This window comes from Sus scrofa, chromosome 6, assembly GCF_054392235.1.
Source record: "Sus scrofa isolate SSC_HxYL_T2T_F1_AM1 chromosome 6, Sscrofa_HxYL_maternal_Yorkshire_Landrace_v2.0, whole genome shotgun sequence".
NCBI lineage: Eukaryota > Metazoa > Chordata > Mammalia > Artiodactyla > Suidae > Sus > Sus scrofa.
In genome coordinates, this window is record NC_139388.1 from 77,056,069 (window position 1) to 77,071,673 (window position 15,605).

The 15,605-nt window shown below is 49.4% G+C and overlaps 1 protein-coding gene across 20 annotated transcripts in view; it reads left to right on the top strand.

Moving 5' to 3' along the window:
• Positions 1 to 3,613, top strand: part of VPS13D (vacuolar protein sorting 13 homolog D) — a 256,641-nt gene extending 253,028 nt beyond the window's left edge. For 13 of the 20 annotated variants that reach the window (XR_002344909.2, XR_014807070.1, XR_014807065.1 and 10 more), the window contains one exon: positions 573 to 1,936. Coding sequence is in view for 6 of the 20 variants with exons in the window: in XM_021095374.2 (XP_020951033.1) it covers positions 573 to 704 (132 nt within the window). In the remaining 14 variants the exon portion in view is untranslated. Of the gene's footprint in view, positions 1 to 572; positions 1,937 to 2,188 lie in introns of those variants that run through there. The other 7 variants (XR_002344906.2, XR_014807064.1, XR_014807062.1 and 4 more) reach the window with 1 other exon arrangement.
• Positions 3,614 to 15,605: the final 11,992 nt, after the last annotated feature.

Consider the following 15,605-nt stretch of genomic DNA (forward strand, 5'->3'; position numbering starts at 1 on the left):
GGTTTGGTTTGGCTTGTGCAGGCTCCCCTGGGGTCCCTGGCTTGGGGTAGGGTGGTAGGTTAATTGTGTTAACACCCAAAAAGTCTGAGTATGTCCACAAGTTCCTTTTGGGGGTGGGGAGCCTTGCTCGGCTGCACCTTTGCCCTTTCAAGGCAAGGGACCGTCTTGATGAGAAAGCCCTTGAGGCATTTGTGTGCTTTGACCCGACTTCAGATTCGACTCCCCGCTCTTTGTTCTCACCCTTAATCTCACCTCGGCTGCTCCTCACCTTGGAGCTGAAACTGCTTCTCGGTCACAGGGAGTCCCAAAGGTCAGGTGTTGGTGGGTTGGCTACACAGTCACCTGGGGAATAGATTAAAGATACGGACTCCAGGGATCCACCCCAGACCTCAAGTCGACATTAACTAGGAGTGGGGCCCTGGGAATCTGTTTGTTAAAGGCACACCCTTGCCGTCCTGACCCGCGGCCAGGCTGGGAGCTGCTGCCGGGGTGAATGGCAAAGCCCGGGGTCCTGTGACTCTGCCTGGCTTCCCACCTCGGGGGCAGATTCCTCATTCCCTTCTTTTCTTCAGGTCCACGTGAAATCAGAGGTCCTCGCTGTCAAGTTATCACAAGAAATAAACTACGCAAAGAGCCTTTACTATGAGCAGCAACTCATGCTGAGACTCAGTGAAAACCAGGAGCAGCTGGAGCTGGACTCCTGAGAAAGGCCAGCTGCTGGAGGGCTGCCCCCGGACGCAGACCCCAGACCACTCAGGAGGAGAGAGGCCCGAGGGCTTGGCTTCGATGAGAGGAAACCAGAGTAAGGTTGGGGCTGCTATCAGGAAACCAGGGAAGGTAAATCCTGATGAGGGGGGTGCAAACGGTATGAATTTGTGGGCAGGGGATTACTTTAGATTATGGGGAGGTACTTTTTCAAAGTCATTGGTTAAATAACGTTTAAAAAAAAAAGCGTCCTGAGATGACTCTAATTTTAGATCACCCCGTATTTTGTTAACGTGTATATATGTACAACTGGGTGTTTGTAAATACCTATGAGCGTTTCCGACCAGGGCCTGTGATGCGTGTAAAGGTTTGGTAACTGTAAAGTCATATACAATTATATTGGGTCTTCTATTGCACTGATCCTGCACATCTACTTCAGGGTCCTGTCTGTGAAAAGGGACTCTGGCAAGTGGCAGAATGTTCCGTCCAGCTGTGGGAACCAGCGTTCACAGTCCCGGGGTCGGTGGTGAGGGGCAGGTGCCCTTGGAGCCTGCCTCGCCAGGACAGAGCCGTGCACCAGAGTGTCCACACCCAGAGCTGGCCCTCCACGAGGCGGAAGGGGCCAGCCCAGACACGGCTTTTATTGAATTGTCACCCCGTTTTAAAGATAGTTCTCAGCGTGTCACAGATTATTTTTTAGCGGCCTGTCTCTTTGGCTCTCTTCTGACTAGTCTTGCCACTCTGAGGTATAGCTTGGGGCTGTGTTCACTTTCCACGCACACCAGCCTTAACGTGTTTCTTGAGTTGTTATCACAGAAGTCGGTTTGAAATGGTAGGTTCTGGTAACTCAGAAGGAAAAAAAAAAAAAACCCATCGAACTGCTTAACAAATCAAAAATCCACAAATGTATCAAAAATCCAGAATGTTCTCCCTCCTGAGCAGCAGTGGCAAGAAAGGCCCTAGGACCGCCTTCCTTTTCACAAAGCCGCAGGCAGACCCCCAGCGCCACAGCCCGGGAACCGTGTCTCAGTGGTACCACTGGGATGAGACGGAAGAGCGAGGGCCTTCCCGGGTCTTGTTTTTGTTGTTTCTCTTTTCCATCAGGAACAGCCAGGTGTGCGGGTGGGCAGGGGGGTGGGGGGGTGCTCACTTTAGAAGGAATGACTAGCCTTGTGATTTTTAAATTTAAAATTTCGACTTTTATTTTAATAAATCAAATCAATTTCTACAACCATGTCACCTGTAGCTGAGCTCTGAAAGGACTCAGGGGGCCAGCAGATGTGTGGAAGGTTTTGGTGTTTGTAACTCATGACCCAAGTCCTTCTAAGACACAGATGAAGCTCCCCTGTCTTTCTTGCCCCTCTCCGTGTGTTTATGTGTGTGTTTGTGTGTGTGTGTGTGTGTGTGTGTGTGTGTGTGTGTGTGTATTTTCAAAGAAGCAGGAAGGGAGCTTTAACACAGTGCTTAGTGTCTGGCTAAACAGTGTTTTCCAGGACCATCTGGAACTCCAAGGACAGTCTTCACTGAACTCTGTTCGTGGGTCACACCGTGGAAACCCAGCCTTCCAAGGGTTGGGGGTGTTCTTGGTCACTTGGCGAGGGGGCAGTTGCTGGGCCGCAGCCACGATGCCAGCTGCTGCTCCTATAGGTCTCTCCTCTTCCTCACCAGCCCTCGAGTTCCCCCCCCGACCCCGCCCTGCACCCCACAAGCTTGGCTTGTGGGTCTTGTCATCAGTAACCCACTGCCTGAGATCACCATCTCTTAAAGATGGGATTCTCAGAAGGCTGGACTGTTTGCGTCCGTGAGCCTTCTGTCACCTTCCGGAATGAAGTCACTCGGAATTTCTGTTGGATGGAGGAGGAATTTCAAGTTGGCATATGACCAAGACAGCCTGTGTTCGGCCCCCAGTAGCAACTGGTATTCTCTGCAGCTCTGCCCGCAGGAAGCTGGTTGAGGGCTGCGCTGTGGAATGGAGCTTCCAGGAAGCTTCCAGAGGAGTGTTCTCATGCCTTTCTCCCACCTCCTCTCTAAACTCAATCAGCTCTCCAAACAGTCACTCCTGTCCCGATTGCAGGACCCCTCTTGGCCGTTTGCACCTTAGAAGAGGCAGACATTGACATGGGATCCACAGGCCAACAGGGCCGGGGGTTGGAGGGCCAACTCAGAGCTCTCAAGCTCCCTGTGCCGGTGGGGCCCTCCTGCCAGGCGTGGTCATGAGGTTTCAGGGGCCTGGACATGTTTTCCTGGTTTTCCAGGGGAAAATCCGAAGCTTTGGAGGATGCAGGCCATGGCTCTGGCTCCTAATTGCCCTGTTCCTTTTTAAATGGGTACTTACAGAGTTCCCTGGCGGCTCAGTGGGTTAAAAACCCGATGTTGTCACTGCAGCCGCTCAGGTCACTGCTGTGGCTTGAGTTTGATCCCTGGCCCACATGCTGCGGTGACAGCTAAAAAAATAAACAATTGGGGTATTTAGCTAGCCAGGGAATAAGGGGAAATTGGGCAGGCAGAAAGCAAAGCCAGGTTGATTCCCTGACCCAGCATAGCCGGCCGTGGCGCTGCCTGGCTGCAGCTGCTTTGCTTCGCCCTCTGGAGGGGCTGGTCTGAGGCCACAGCTTCTCACACCCCGGGCCCGCTGGCTGCCGACCGAGACACAGCAAAGCACCTCACCGCACAGTGGGGACTCACCTCGGGGTTCGGAAGGCTCCTGGGCCCCTTTGTTTTTAAGCATCATCTGTGCCTCAAAATATCCTAGTAGCTGCTTGATAAAACTCTGAGCATAAAGTATCTGGGTCTCCACCACGTGAGCACCCTGACAATCACCAGTCTGTTGAGACTCTTGGATCTGGTTCTTATGTCAGAGTCGTTATTTTTCTTCCTGTGGAATAAAAATACTCTGTTGACTTCCAAACATGTTGTTTCCTTTTGGTTTCTTGCTGTCCCATAGACTCTAGAACCATCGCCAATGACAAATGCCAAATGGATTACAGCCTTCGCAGTCCCACGCAGCCTTCCCCTTGCGCCCGGGAAGCACATTCTGGGCCAGCCCTGCACCCTGGGTCTTCCTTAGCTTCCCATCCGCCAGGGCTGGGTTTTGTGCTGGCTGCTGTTCGCCCCGCCCGCCTGGGTCACTGGTCCCGGCCCTGGCAGGATGGAAGTTGTCATTTCCGAGAAGGGGACTCCAGGAGGAGCAGCTTTGGAGGGCACCTTGGGCATGTTAAGTTCAAGGTGCCTACCTGATATCACTGGACAGGCCAAGAAGGTGGCTAGGCGTTCGAGTCTGGGGTTGAGCCATGAGTCCAGGCCAAAGGTTCAGGGTTGAAAGTCATCATGTGAGTGACAGGTGGGGCCTGGATGACATCTTTGAAGGACAGCAAGTAAAAGTGGTCCAAGATCTGAGTCCCAGGGCTTCTTGAAGTTTAAGAGTTAGGCAGGTGGAGAGGAACAGCAAAGGAGATGGAGCAGCAGCCTCCAGAGACGGCCGTGCAGCCAGGAGGCCGTGGGTCCTGGAAGCCGAGAGCATTTCACAGAGGAGGGAGATTAACTGTCAAAGCTGCTGATACGCAGGATGAGGACCAACTATTAATATTGGATGTACAGCATCTTTCTAAGAGCCAGAGTCAGGAGGGTGAAGGCTGGATACATAGATTCAAGAGGTAAATGTAGAAAGCTTGGAAAAAGTGAATGTCGACACCTCTGGAGTCATCTGGCCATAAACAGGAGAGACCTGGCCGGTGCTTAGAGGGAGAAAGGGTGATGGTCACGGGGAAGGGGGAGTCCGCCGGCCAGGAAGGTGGGCAGATGAGGTTGAAACTACAGGGGATTCTCATTGGCTTTCTTCTCTTTGCCCAGGGAGGCCAGCAGAGAGGGAGTCCGGGGATGCGGGTGGGGGTGGAACGGCGATGTGCAGAGAGGGGGAGAAGCAGAACACAGTCATGCAGGGGAAGGGGAGAGGGACCCGACCTGGGAGGTACAGGATGGCTGCCAGGCACCACGCGGGCCCCATTCGAGGCTGTCGATCAGGAATTTAAAGTGAGACCAGGCAGCCTGTGGTCTTTTCCTCCAGCCACGTCCAGCTGCACAGCCCTGCGTGGAATAGACAAAGAATTAAATTTAATCAGGAAATGCCAGGAGTTCCCATTGTGGCTCAGCGGAGACAAACCCAGCTAGCATCCATGAAAACTCGGGTTTGATCCCTGGCCTCGCTCAGTGGGTTAAAGGATCCAGCATTGCCATGAGCTGCAGTGTATGTCGAAGATGCGGCTTGGATCCTGTGTTGCCATGGCTGTGGCATAGGCCGGCAGCTGCAGCTTTGATTCGACCCCTGGCCTGGGAACTTCCATGGGCCGCAGCTGTGGCCCTAAAACAAAACAAAACAAAACAAAAAGAAAAAAAAAAAGAAAGAAAGAAACGCCCCCACCACTGTTCAAATACCCCATCCGCCACGGCCCACTTGCACCCAACAGGAACCAGTCAGAACCAACCATCAACCAGGAATCTATGCGCTTCGAGACAGGAGGGCCTGTACTTTCCCCAAAGCACTAAATCTAAAGAAGCTGCCTCTTCTAAGTGGGAGGGACCTGGGGCTTACACCCCGAAATGAAAGCACAGCTAGAATATTTCAGGGGCTCCCTGGGCAGGGAGCAGCATCTGGAGACAATTCAGAGTTCAGAGGCACTGTGGGCGCAGAAGGGGCGTGGGCACGCTCCCCCAGACTCGGACACGGAGTCACCGGGTCCTGAGTCAACCAGGTGCGGATCCAAGCTGCGTCTCTGTCGAGGCAGCCGAAGCAGTGGTAGACACCAAAGAGAGAAGAAAGGAACTTGCTGCAGAATAATCCTGTTGAAACGCTTCAAAATCAGATTTTACTTTTTTTATACAGATGCAAACCAAAAATGTAATTTCGTGGGTATGTTCTATGAGAGCAGCTCCTGCAGTATCTTCCCCTTTGTGCTTCTCAATATCGCCCCTCTCGCCTCCGTCTGAGACCAGTCCCCTTGTGGAGAGCCTGCATTCTCCCTGTGCCCGTGTGATGACACACAGACATGAGAACACAGATTCAGCCATTGTCCCCCCCCCCCCCGTCTGTTTTCATAAAGTTAGAATCATCTACTTTTCTGCACCTTCTCAGTGTTACCTTTGAGTTGGTATAGCTCTGTTCTCTTAAAAAGCAGCATAAATGGTGGTTTGAATGTTTTCTGTGGACTCGACTATTCCTGTATGGAAGGCCATTCACTTCCTTCTCAGCCCTCCCCGCCCAGCCCCCCTAAAAACAAAGCTACAGTAAGACTCCCTCTATTTATGTGCTTAGGTACTAGTTTTATTTCTGTCATAGTTTCACAGGAGCCAGTTGTCTCCAAGGATACATACAACGTCTCTTTCCAAAGATGCTGGTGGGGCTGTGGATGGTGTGGCCCCCCTGGGTGCCCCCCAGCCCCTGCGCTTCCACCAGACACATGGACCCATCTAATGGGACCAAGTAGCATCTCATTCTTACTTCCTTTTGCATTTCCCCAGCAGTGAATCTGACCAGCTTTTCATTTGTTTGTAGGGATTTAATTTGGGAATGGCTGCTGAGTTACAACAGAAGCCCTTTCAGCATCTATTGTTATGACCATAGTGTTTCTTCTCCTTTAATTTTTAAAAAATATGATGCATTATATAGATAGGTTTCCTAGCATGCCCCCCTCACCCCCGAGTCCCTGGAACAAGCCTTATTTGGTCATAATGTGTTAATTTGTTGTTCTTTTGATACATTTCCTGGTTCTTTTAGCTGGTATTTTGAGTCTTTGCATCTTTATGGGGAGAGCAGGTCTGTAATTTTCTCTTTTCATAGGATCTCCATCAGATTTTAGAATTAAAATTATGCTGCCTTCCTAAAATGGATTGGAGAACTTTCTACCATTTTCCATGGCTTGCAAAACTTAAATTGTATTAGAATTTCCTGTTGTGGTTGTTAAAAATTAGATGAAAATAGGCCACAAACCCACTAGATTCTAGACTCTTTTTTTCAATGACTCCCTTTAATCATCACCGCCCATGCCCTCTCTGCTAATTGGAATATTTAAGTTTCCCATTGCTTCATAGGTCACTTTGGGTAGCATATTTGGTTTTTAAAAATCATCCAATTCTATTAGGTTTTTTGTTGCCATACACTTGTGTATATTCTCTAAAGATTATTTTATTTTAATACCTTCTGTAACTGGTTATTTCTCCTTTCTCATTCCTAATCTTGCATATTTTTACCCCTTTTTTCCCCATAACTAACTTTTTGAGGAGGTTGCTATTCTTTTAAAAGAACTAGTTTGGGATTGGTATCTCTTTGCTGCTTTGTTTTTAATATTCTCTTGATTGTACCTTTAATCTTTTGTTCCCCCACCTGCCTTGTTTTGATTTATCTTTATTGTTCTTTTCTTGCTTTCCAAGTTAAGTATTTAGTTTCGTCCTGTTTTTTTTTTTTCATCTTTTTGAATAATGATGACATTTAGAGTTATAAATCTTTTTCTAAATACAGCGTTGTTTATCGCATTGATTTTGGTATTAAGATTTTTGGTTCTTCAATTGCTGTGTCTTTTTTTTTTTTTTTGCTTTTTAGGGCCACAATCGAGGCATGTGGAGGTTCCCAGGTTAGGAGTCGAATCGGATCTGTGGCTGCCAGCCACAGCCACAGCAACACAGGATCTTAGCTGCGTCTGCAACATACACCACAGCTCACAGCAATGCCAGAATCTTAACCCACTGAGTGAGGCCAGGGATCGAACCTGCATCGTCATTGATGTTAGTCAGATTCATTAACTGCTGAGCTATGTCAGGAACTCTGCTTTCTGTGTCATTAAAATTGACTTTGATGTCTTCTTTCCTCTAAGAGCTACCTGGGAATGTGTTAGTAACTTCTAAATATTAAAAAGAAAAAAAAGGAGTTCCTGTTGTGGCTCAGTGGTTAGCAAATCCGACTAGGAACCATGAGGTTGCGGGTTCGGTCCCTGCCCTTGCTCAGTGGGTTAAGGATCCAGCGTTGCCGTGAGCTGTGATGTAGGTGGCAGATTCGGCTTGGATCCCACGTTGCTGTGGCTCTGGTGTAGGCCGGAGGCTGCAGCTCCACTTCGACCCCTGGCCTGGGAATATCCATATGCTGCGGAAGCAGCCTAAGAAATGGCTAAAAAGACCAAAAAAATTATCCTCCTTAAATTAGCTGTTTTGAATTTATTGGATTATCCTCAGCAAATGTGACCTGAAGGTTTTTACATTTTAAGAAAGTCTGATGACGTTTTCTTTCTGTCCAAGTACTTGACCAATTTTTGTAAGTGTTCAATGAGCCTGTGAAACTACAGTGTATTCTCTTTGAAGCATGTAGAGAAAGGTAGGGAGGGAGGACAGAGGATGGACGGATGGACGGATGGACGGACAGACAGATGGGTAGACAGACACATACGTACTTAAAGCCAGAAGTTTATAGACTATATTAATCAAACCCCATGTGATTTTACCTATTTTTCTGCAAGAGTTCTGACTTACATCATCAGAGTGGCTAGAGAAGCAAGTTCTCGGTCCTCCTAGTACAGCGAGTAAAGTCAAGTTGAAGAAAGGAGAAAACACAGCAGCCTGAGCCAAGCTGCCTCCAGGTGCTCCAGCTGGAGCTCAAGAAGAGTTTGACCCGGGCAGAGCGGCCACCCCGCACCCACCCACTTTATGCTCTGAGACAGGCCAGGACCTGTGCTCCCATAGCTCTTACCCAGGCGGCATACCCAGAGAAAATAGTTCCAGGGGGTCGTGAAGCTTCACACCTCACGCTCAGTCTGCTCGGACCCAAAGCCTAAAAAAAGCAGGGGCGCGTTTTGCCTTGGAACAAACGTGAGCCCTGATAAGCCTAGGGAAGGGAGCCTGGGCAGGGGCTGGCCTGAGACCCCCGGGCAGCTGGGCCAAGCCTGCAGAAGCCTCTCGCTGCTCTGTTTGATGTTTGTCCACAGAGACCCCTGCCCCCATCCCCAGGTGTTCCCAGACCACGCTGGTGACTGCTGCCAGAGCCACTAAGCTTCTCTCCCTCCAACAACAAGGAGGCCGTGAGCATCTATGTGGGGCCCAGGCTCACAGGTTATGAGTAGGGTGACATGGTCACTGCCCTCCCTGGGCTGGTGAACATCAGGGTGGACCGGGAGTCGGGGCAGTCTGAGTCCAGATGGACCAAGGAGAGCGAGCAAGGCAAAGAGGAGTAGGCGGGTGCCCATGACATCCCGGAGGTGAGGAGCTGCCGGCACAGGAAGGACCATCTCCAGACTGGCTGCAGAACAAAGAGACGAGCTGGAGAGACTGGCCAGGGCCTGGTCCTGTTGGACTTTGCAAGCCCTGTGGGGACAGGCTGTAAGCAGGGGATTTCACTAGGGTTGGCATCTCCAAAAATACATCTTTGGCTGCAAAATGGAGAATAAGCTGAACGAGTGAAGCAGAAGGCGGCTGCAGTCAATGTCTGCATGAGAAGCGATGGCGGCCTGGACCGGGAGGGGTGGGGGGGAGTGGAGAGGGGTCCAAAGAGCTGGGATCTGTTTTCGAGGAAGGATGGGTGAGACGGAGGGGTTGATTTAACGTAGAGGGTGAGGGCGAAAGAAGTCTGCTACCAAGGGCCATTCCTAGGTTTCCAGCTTAAGTGACCTGGTGACTGGTGAGGTGATGACGAGGAGGGCAGAACATTGGAGGAGGAGCTGGGTGTCTATGCCTGGTGTCCGTTCACTGACAGTTCCTTATTTGTTGAAGGACAAATGAATAAATGGATGTCTTAGGGTCTGGGCGTATTTGGTTTGAGATGTTGGTGACCTGTTGAGCGGAGATGGTAAGGGGGCAGTTTAGAGACTGGGGAGTTCCCATTGTGGTTCAGTGGGTTAAGAACCCAACTAGTATTCATGAGGATGCAGGTTCGATCCCTGGCCTCGCCCAGTGGGTTAAGAACTCAGCGTCGCTGTAAGCTGTGGAGTAGGTCGCAGATGCAGCTCGGATCGGGTGTTGCTGTGGCTATGGTGTAGCCCAGCAGCTGACAGCTCCAATTTGACCCCTAGCCTGGGAAACTCCAGATGCTGCAGGTGGGACCCTAAAAGACAAAAACAAAAGAGAGAGAAAGAAAGTGCTTGCTCGTGAGTAGTGTTTGGCGTGATGGGAGTCAATTCAACTCTAGTGAGAGCATCACGTGAGAGAAGAGGGGCCAGACCAGGCCTGGGGATGCCAACATTTAATGGGCAGGAGCGTGAGCCGGTGGAAGAAATTGGGAAAGAGCGCCTGGACACGTGGTGGAAAAGTAGAATATTTCCAGAAAGAGATGTGGTCAGCCGGTCGGATGGTGGCGTTGGATCCAACGGTGTAGGGGGGCGTCGCCTGTAAGAAAAGTTTTGTTGGGACTGTGGAAGCAGAAGCCAGATGAGAGGGTGGGTGAGGTGTGGGTGGCTGGTCAAGTAGAGACAGTGAGTGTCCTTCCATGTGACAGAGTGGCCATGGAATGGTCACCTCATGACGGTGACGTGCTAAAAGTAGGGGGTGGTTGCCTAGCTGCATGCAGACAATTAAAGACCCATCAGGAAATTAAGTCTAAAAGCCAGTCTGCTTTTTATCACCGTGCATTTGGCAATTCTAAGCATGATCTGTGATAAAAGTCTCCACGATCTTCAGTGGGTCTGAGTTCTGTTGAGTTTTAATAGTATATCTGAAAGCATCAATTGAGCGCTTTTTTTTTTTTTTTTGGCTTTTTAAGGCTGCACCCACGGCATATGGAGGTTCCCAGGCTGGGGATTGAATGGGAGCTACAGCTGCCAGCCTCCACAGCCACAGCCACAGCAGATCCGAGCCACGTCTGTGACCTACACCACAGGTCACAGCAACGTGGGATCCTTAACCCACTGAGCAAGGCCAGGGATTGAACCCGCAACCTCGTGGTTCCTAGTCGGATTCGTCAACCACGGAGCCAGGACAGGAACTCCCAATTGAGCACGTTTACACGACTGACTACTTATCCTTTAAAGCTTGAATTCTACATGGAATTAATTAATTAATGCTGCGAATCAGGTGTGCAGTGGGCCCCAGCACACACAGACTCAGCCTCACCCCTTCACTTGGAGACGAAGTTCTACTGATCTAGAGCAGTTCGAGCCCCACTGTATGGGGCAGAGTTCAGGTCTCTACCCTGCATATCCCTGCATTTAAATAACACATTGGAAGCAAATGAAAATAGACCGTGATTGTAAAAATGAAGCAACAGAACTTGAATTGCTCCAGCTCTGTCCTTCTGGGTACACGCTTGCAGTTTTTATTGGTATTTAAAATTGTAGGAGATCCCATTGTGGTTCAGTGGGTTAAGAACCTGACCTTGTCTCTGTGACGATGCAGGTTCCATCCCTGGCCGCCCTCAGTGGGTTAAGGATCCGGTGTTGCTGCAAGCTGCAGCATAGGTCGCAGATGTGGCTTGGATCTCATGTTGCTGTGGCTGCGATGTAGGCCTTCAGCTGCAGCTGCAGCTCGACCCCTGGCCCAGGAACTTCCCTATGCCATGGGAGCAGCTGTAAAAAGAAAAAAAGAATAATAAAATAAAAATTTTAAAAGTGAAGGAGAGTAGATGATGAGGTGTAATATTTTTGTTTCGAAAGTGTAAATTTTAGCTCACGAGTGAAACATAAAAGCATGATAGACAATTTATTGTTGCTCAAATTGTACCTTTTACAGATGTCTTGATTGTATTAAGATTCACATGCTATTTACTAGACAATTACTTAAACATTTTTATATAGGCTTATAATCTAATCAAAACTAAAACTATTAGGCAAATGTATACATATTACATACATATAAAAAAATTAAGTAGTTGTGCCCCATTTTGTACTATAATATTTATTTAATTTTTACTGGCATAATTATGTGTTTTTAAAGTTCAATAAAACTTTTTCACTGTATTTCTTGTTGCTATTATTTCGTTCATAATTATTGCTGAAGATGATTTTGTCCTGTTGAGGAGGGAGGTTTTTAAAAAAACCACCCTCTGGGAGTTCTATCATGCCTCAGGGCTAACAAACCCGACTAGGGTCCATGAGGATGTGGGTTTGATCCCTCGCCTCACTCAGTAGGTTAAGGATCCAACATTGCCGTGAGCTCTGGTGTAGGTCGAAGACGCAGCTTGGATTCTGAGCTGCTGTGGCTGTGGCTGTGGCCAGAGGCTGCAGCTCCAATTTGACCCCTAGCCTGGGAATTTCCATGTGCTGCAGGTGTGGCCCTAAAAACCAAAAAAAAAAAAAAAAAAAAAAAAAGATATTCTGGGTTTCAAGTACACCAGGTACACACCAGCCCAAGGTCAGGATGCTCAGAGATGTCCAGCTCTGCATCTGTGCAAACGGCATAGGAGTTGGATCTAACTCCCAGGAAAACCCGACTCAACCAAGGCCCTTAATGATGCTAAGAAGAGATCACTGAAGGGAGTTCCCATCGTGGTCCAGTGGAAACAAATCTGACTGGGAACCATGGGGTTGCAGGTTCGGTCCCTGGCCTTGCTCAGTGGGTTAAAGGATCCGGCGTTGCCGTGAGCTGTGGTGTAGTCACAGACGTGGCTCGGATCTGGCATTGCTGTGGCTGTGGTATAGGCCAGCGGCTGCAGTTCCAACTGGACCCCTAGCGTGGGGTCCTCCATGTGCTGTGGGTGCGGCCCTAAAAAAGGACAAAAAGGGAGTTCCCGTCGTGGCTTAGCGGTTAATGAATCCGACTAGGAACCATGAGGTTTTGGGTTCGATCCCTGGCCTTGCTCAGTGGGTTAAGGATCCAGCATTGCCATGAGCTGTAGTGTAGGTTGCAGACACAGCTCGAATCCCGTATTGCTGTGGCTCTGGTGTAGGCCAGTGGCTACAGCTCCGATTAGAGCCCTAGCCTGGGAACCTCCATATGCCATGGGAAGTGGCCCTAGAAAAGGCAAAAAGACAAATAAATAAATAAGGACAAAAAGACAAAAAAAAAAAAGTTCACTGAAGGATTGAAACGTTGCACGTCTACAGTGCAGCCTGAGTTGAGGCAGGGAAAGGCATGATGAGAGAGGTGACATCTAGCAGGAAGGACTCTGACCTGAACTTCGTACGACTTTAGAGTGAACTCTTTGCCATCCTTTGCCCCATCAGCCCCACCCCACACCAATCCTGTCCACAGAGGCCACCACTTTCAGCTCTTCTCCAATTTCTTCTTGTATTTACCTCCATTGTTTCAAATACCCTGTTCCTACCACCTGTCGTTGACGTCTGTCCATCAGAGGTGTTATCTCCTGACTTCCTACTGTGGACAATTAGAATTTGGCTCTTTTCATCTCCCCTGACCCCCTCTCCCCAAAACTCCACAGTGAAAACAAAAAAACAGGACATATCACAAATCCCACAGACATTGAAAAGATAACAAGGAAATATTATGAATAACTTTAAAAATTTAAACCTGACAACTCAGATAAAATGGACACATTTCTTGAAAGGCACAAATTACCAAAAGGGATAGAAGAACTAGAAAATCTGAATAGCCTTATATCTGTTATAGAAACTAAATTCATAATTAAAAACCTTCCCACAGGAGGTCCCGTCGTGGCGCAGTGGTTGAAGAATCCGACTAGGAACCATGAGGTTGCGGGTTCCGTCCCTGGCCTTGCTCAGTTGGTTGAGGATCCGGCATTGCCGTGAGCTGTGGTGTAGGTCGTAGACGCGGCTCGGATCCCGCGTTGCTGTGGCTCTGGCATAGGCTGGCAGCTGTAGCTCCCATTCCACCCCTAGCCTGGGAACCTCCATATGCCACCGGAGCGGCCCTGGAAAAGGCAAAAAAAAAAAAAAAAAAAAAAAAAAGACAAACAAACAAAGAAAAACCTTCCCACAAAGAAAACTCCAGGCCCAGATGGCTTCACTTAGGAATCCCATCAAACTTTTAAGAAAAAGTTAATATCCATCCTGTACAAGTCCTTTTAGAAAATAGAGAAAGCGCTTTCCAAATCGTTTTGGGAGATAAGCATTACTGATGGCAAAAACAGAGCTTTTACACGAAAAGAAAACCAAAGACCAATAGGCCTCATGGACATGGATGAAAAATTTCTTAATTTATTTTTTTAGCAAATTAGTACATCATGAAACCCAGTTGAAAATAAGCAAACATCTCAACAAACATTCACTGAAGAAATACAGAGGGAGTTCCCATTGTGGCACAGCCATAACGAACCACACCGGTATCCATGAGGATGTGGGTTGGATCCCTGGCCCCACTCGGTGGGTTTAGGATCTGGTGTGGCTGTGGCTGTGGCTGTGGCTATAGCCGTGGCCGGCAGCTGCAGCTCCAATTCGACCCCTAGCCTGGGAACCTCCGGATGCCACAGGCAAAGAAGGAAAAACAAAGATGGACTTCTATTCAGCAAGAGACATGAACGAACTACTACTGACACACAAAACCACAGGGATGCATCCCTGACAGCATGAATCCCGACATCACGCTGAGCAAAAGGGCGATATCCACGCCAAGCTTTCGAAAGAGAACTATTGGCGATCTCTGGCGGCTCAGTGGATGAAAGATGAGGCATGGTCACTGCTGTGGCTCGAGTGGCTGCTGTGGCTCAGGTTTGATCCCTGGCTCAGGAATTTCTGCATACCATGGATGTGGCCTAAATAAATAAATCAAAATTAACTAAAAAGACAACTGTGTCACTGGCGTGGAGGATGGATGGAACGAGAGTGACCAGAGGAAGGTCTCCCTCGGGAACTAGTCCAGGCAAGAGAAGATAAGGGAGTGAACTAGGTAAACTAAGGAAATGGAGGGAAGAAGAGACTTGGGAAAAGCATCCACCTGATACGTTGACGGGGGCACGTGCCTGGGAAGAGAAAGGTCGGGGGTGATGGCGGCACGTCTTAGACGGGACAGGTGGACGTCAGCCGCTGTTGCCCAACCAGGATCAGCTCTCCCTGGACTGCGTATGGTCCACCTGCTGATAAGGACAAAGCTCTCCCCGGGCCCAGGGATTGGGCATAGAACATGTGCGTGGTCCCATCAGAGGGAGTCCAGAGACTTGGGCAGAAGTTACCAGAAAGAGAGTCTTTCTTTCTCCTGGACTTGAACCTGCAAGCTAGGAGCCTGGTGCTTCTGGGAACTAGAGCGTGGGGCGAGCCTGCCACGGAGTGAAGCAAAAATGGAGAGAGGCCAGGTCCTGAGGACACCCCCCGAGGCCCTGAACTTTGCCCAAGTCTATTCAAAGGGCCAGTTACTTGCGTAAGTCACTTGCATCCCCTGCCCATCTTCTCCCAGCTTTCCATCTTCAAGAAGTGTGGTCAAGACCCTTCCTGTTATGGGTTCATTTTGGACACACTGAACTCAGACCCTGGGGGCCCCCCAGTGAGCAGGGTGGGAAAGTGAGAGATTTGGGAGTCATTCCTCGGAGACATTGGTTTAAACACACGGTGCAGGAGATGACGGAGCTGAGAGGGCGGGAAGTGAGGAGAGACCTGGGCTGAGGCCGGAACGGGGGAGACTTGATGGAGGAACTGGGAGAGGAGGAGGCTCCAGGGAGGGTCAGGCAAGAGGTGAAGATGACAGATCGAATGTTCTGGAGGGAGGATCCCGGCCATGGTATCCAGCTCTGCTCTGAGGTCAGGTTGAGCAAGACTGAAAAGAAGCCAGTGGATTTGGAAACTAGGCCTCAGGTAACCTGCGCCCGGCAGATACAGGGGCGGGGGTGGGGGATGTGGAAATAGGACCCAAAGGGGAAGCCATGAGTATAGGTCACGTTAAGATTTGTCTGTAGGAGGGAAAGAGTGAGGTGTGTGTGTGTGGGGTTTGTTTGTTTTTTTCCTTGTAGATGCTTTAAAAACAGCAGGGAGGTGGGTGTGCTCACGGCCAGGGAAGGAGCAGGAAAAGTGGACAGGAGGCCAAAGGGA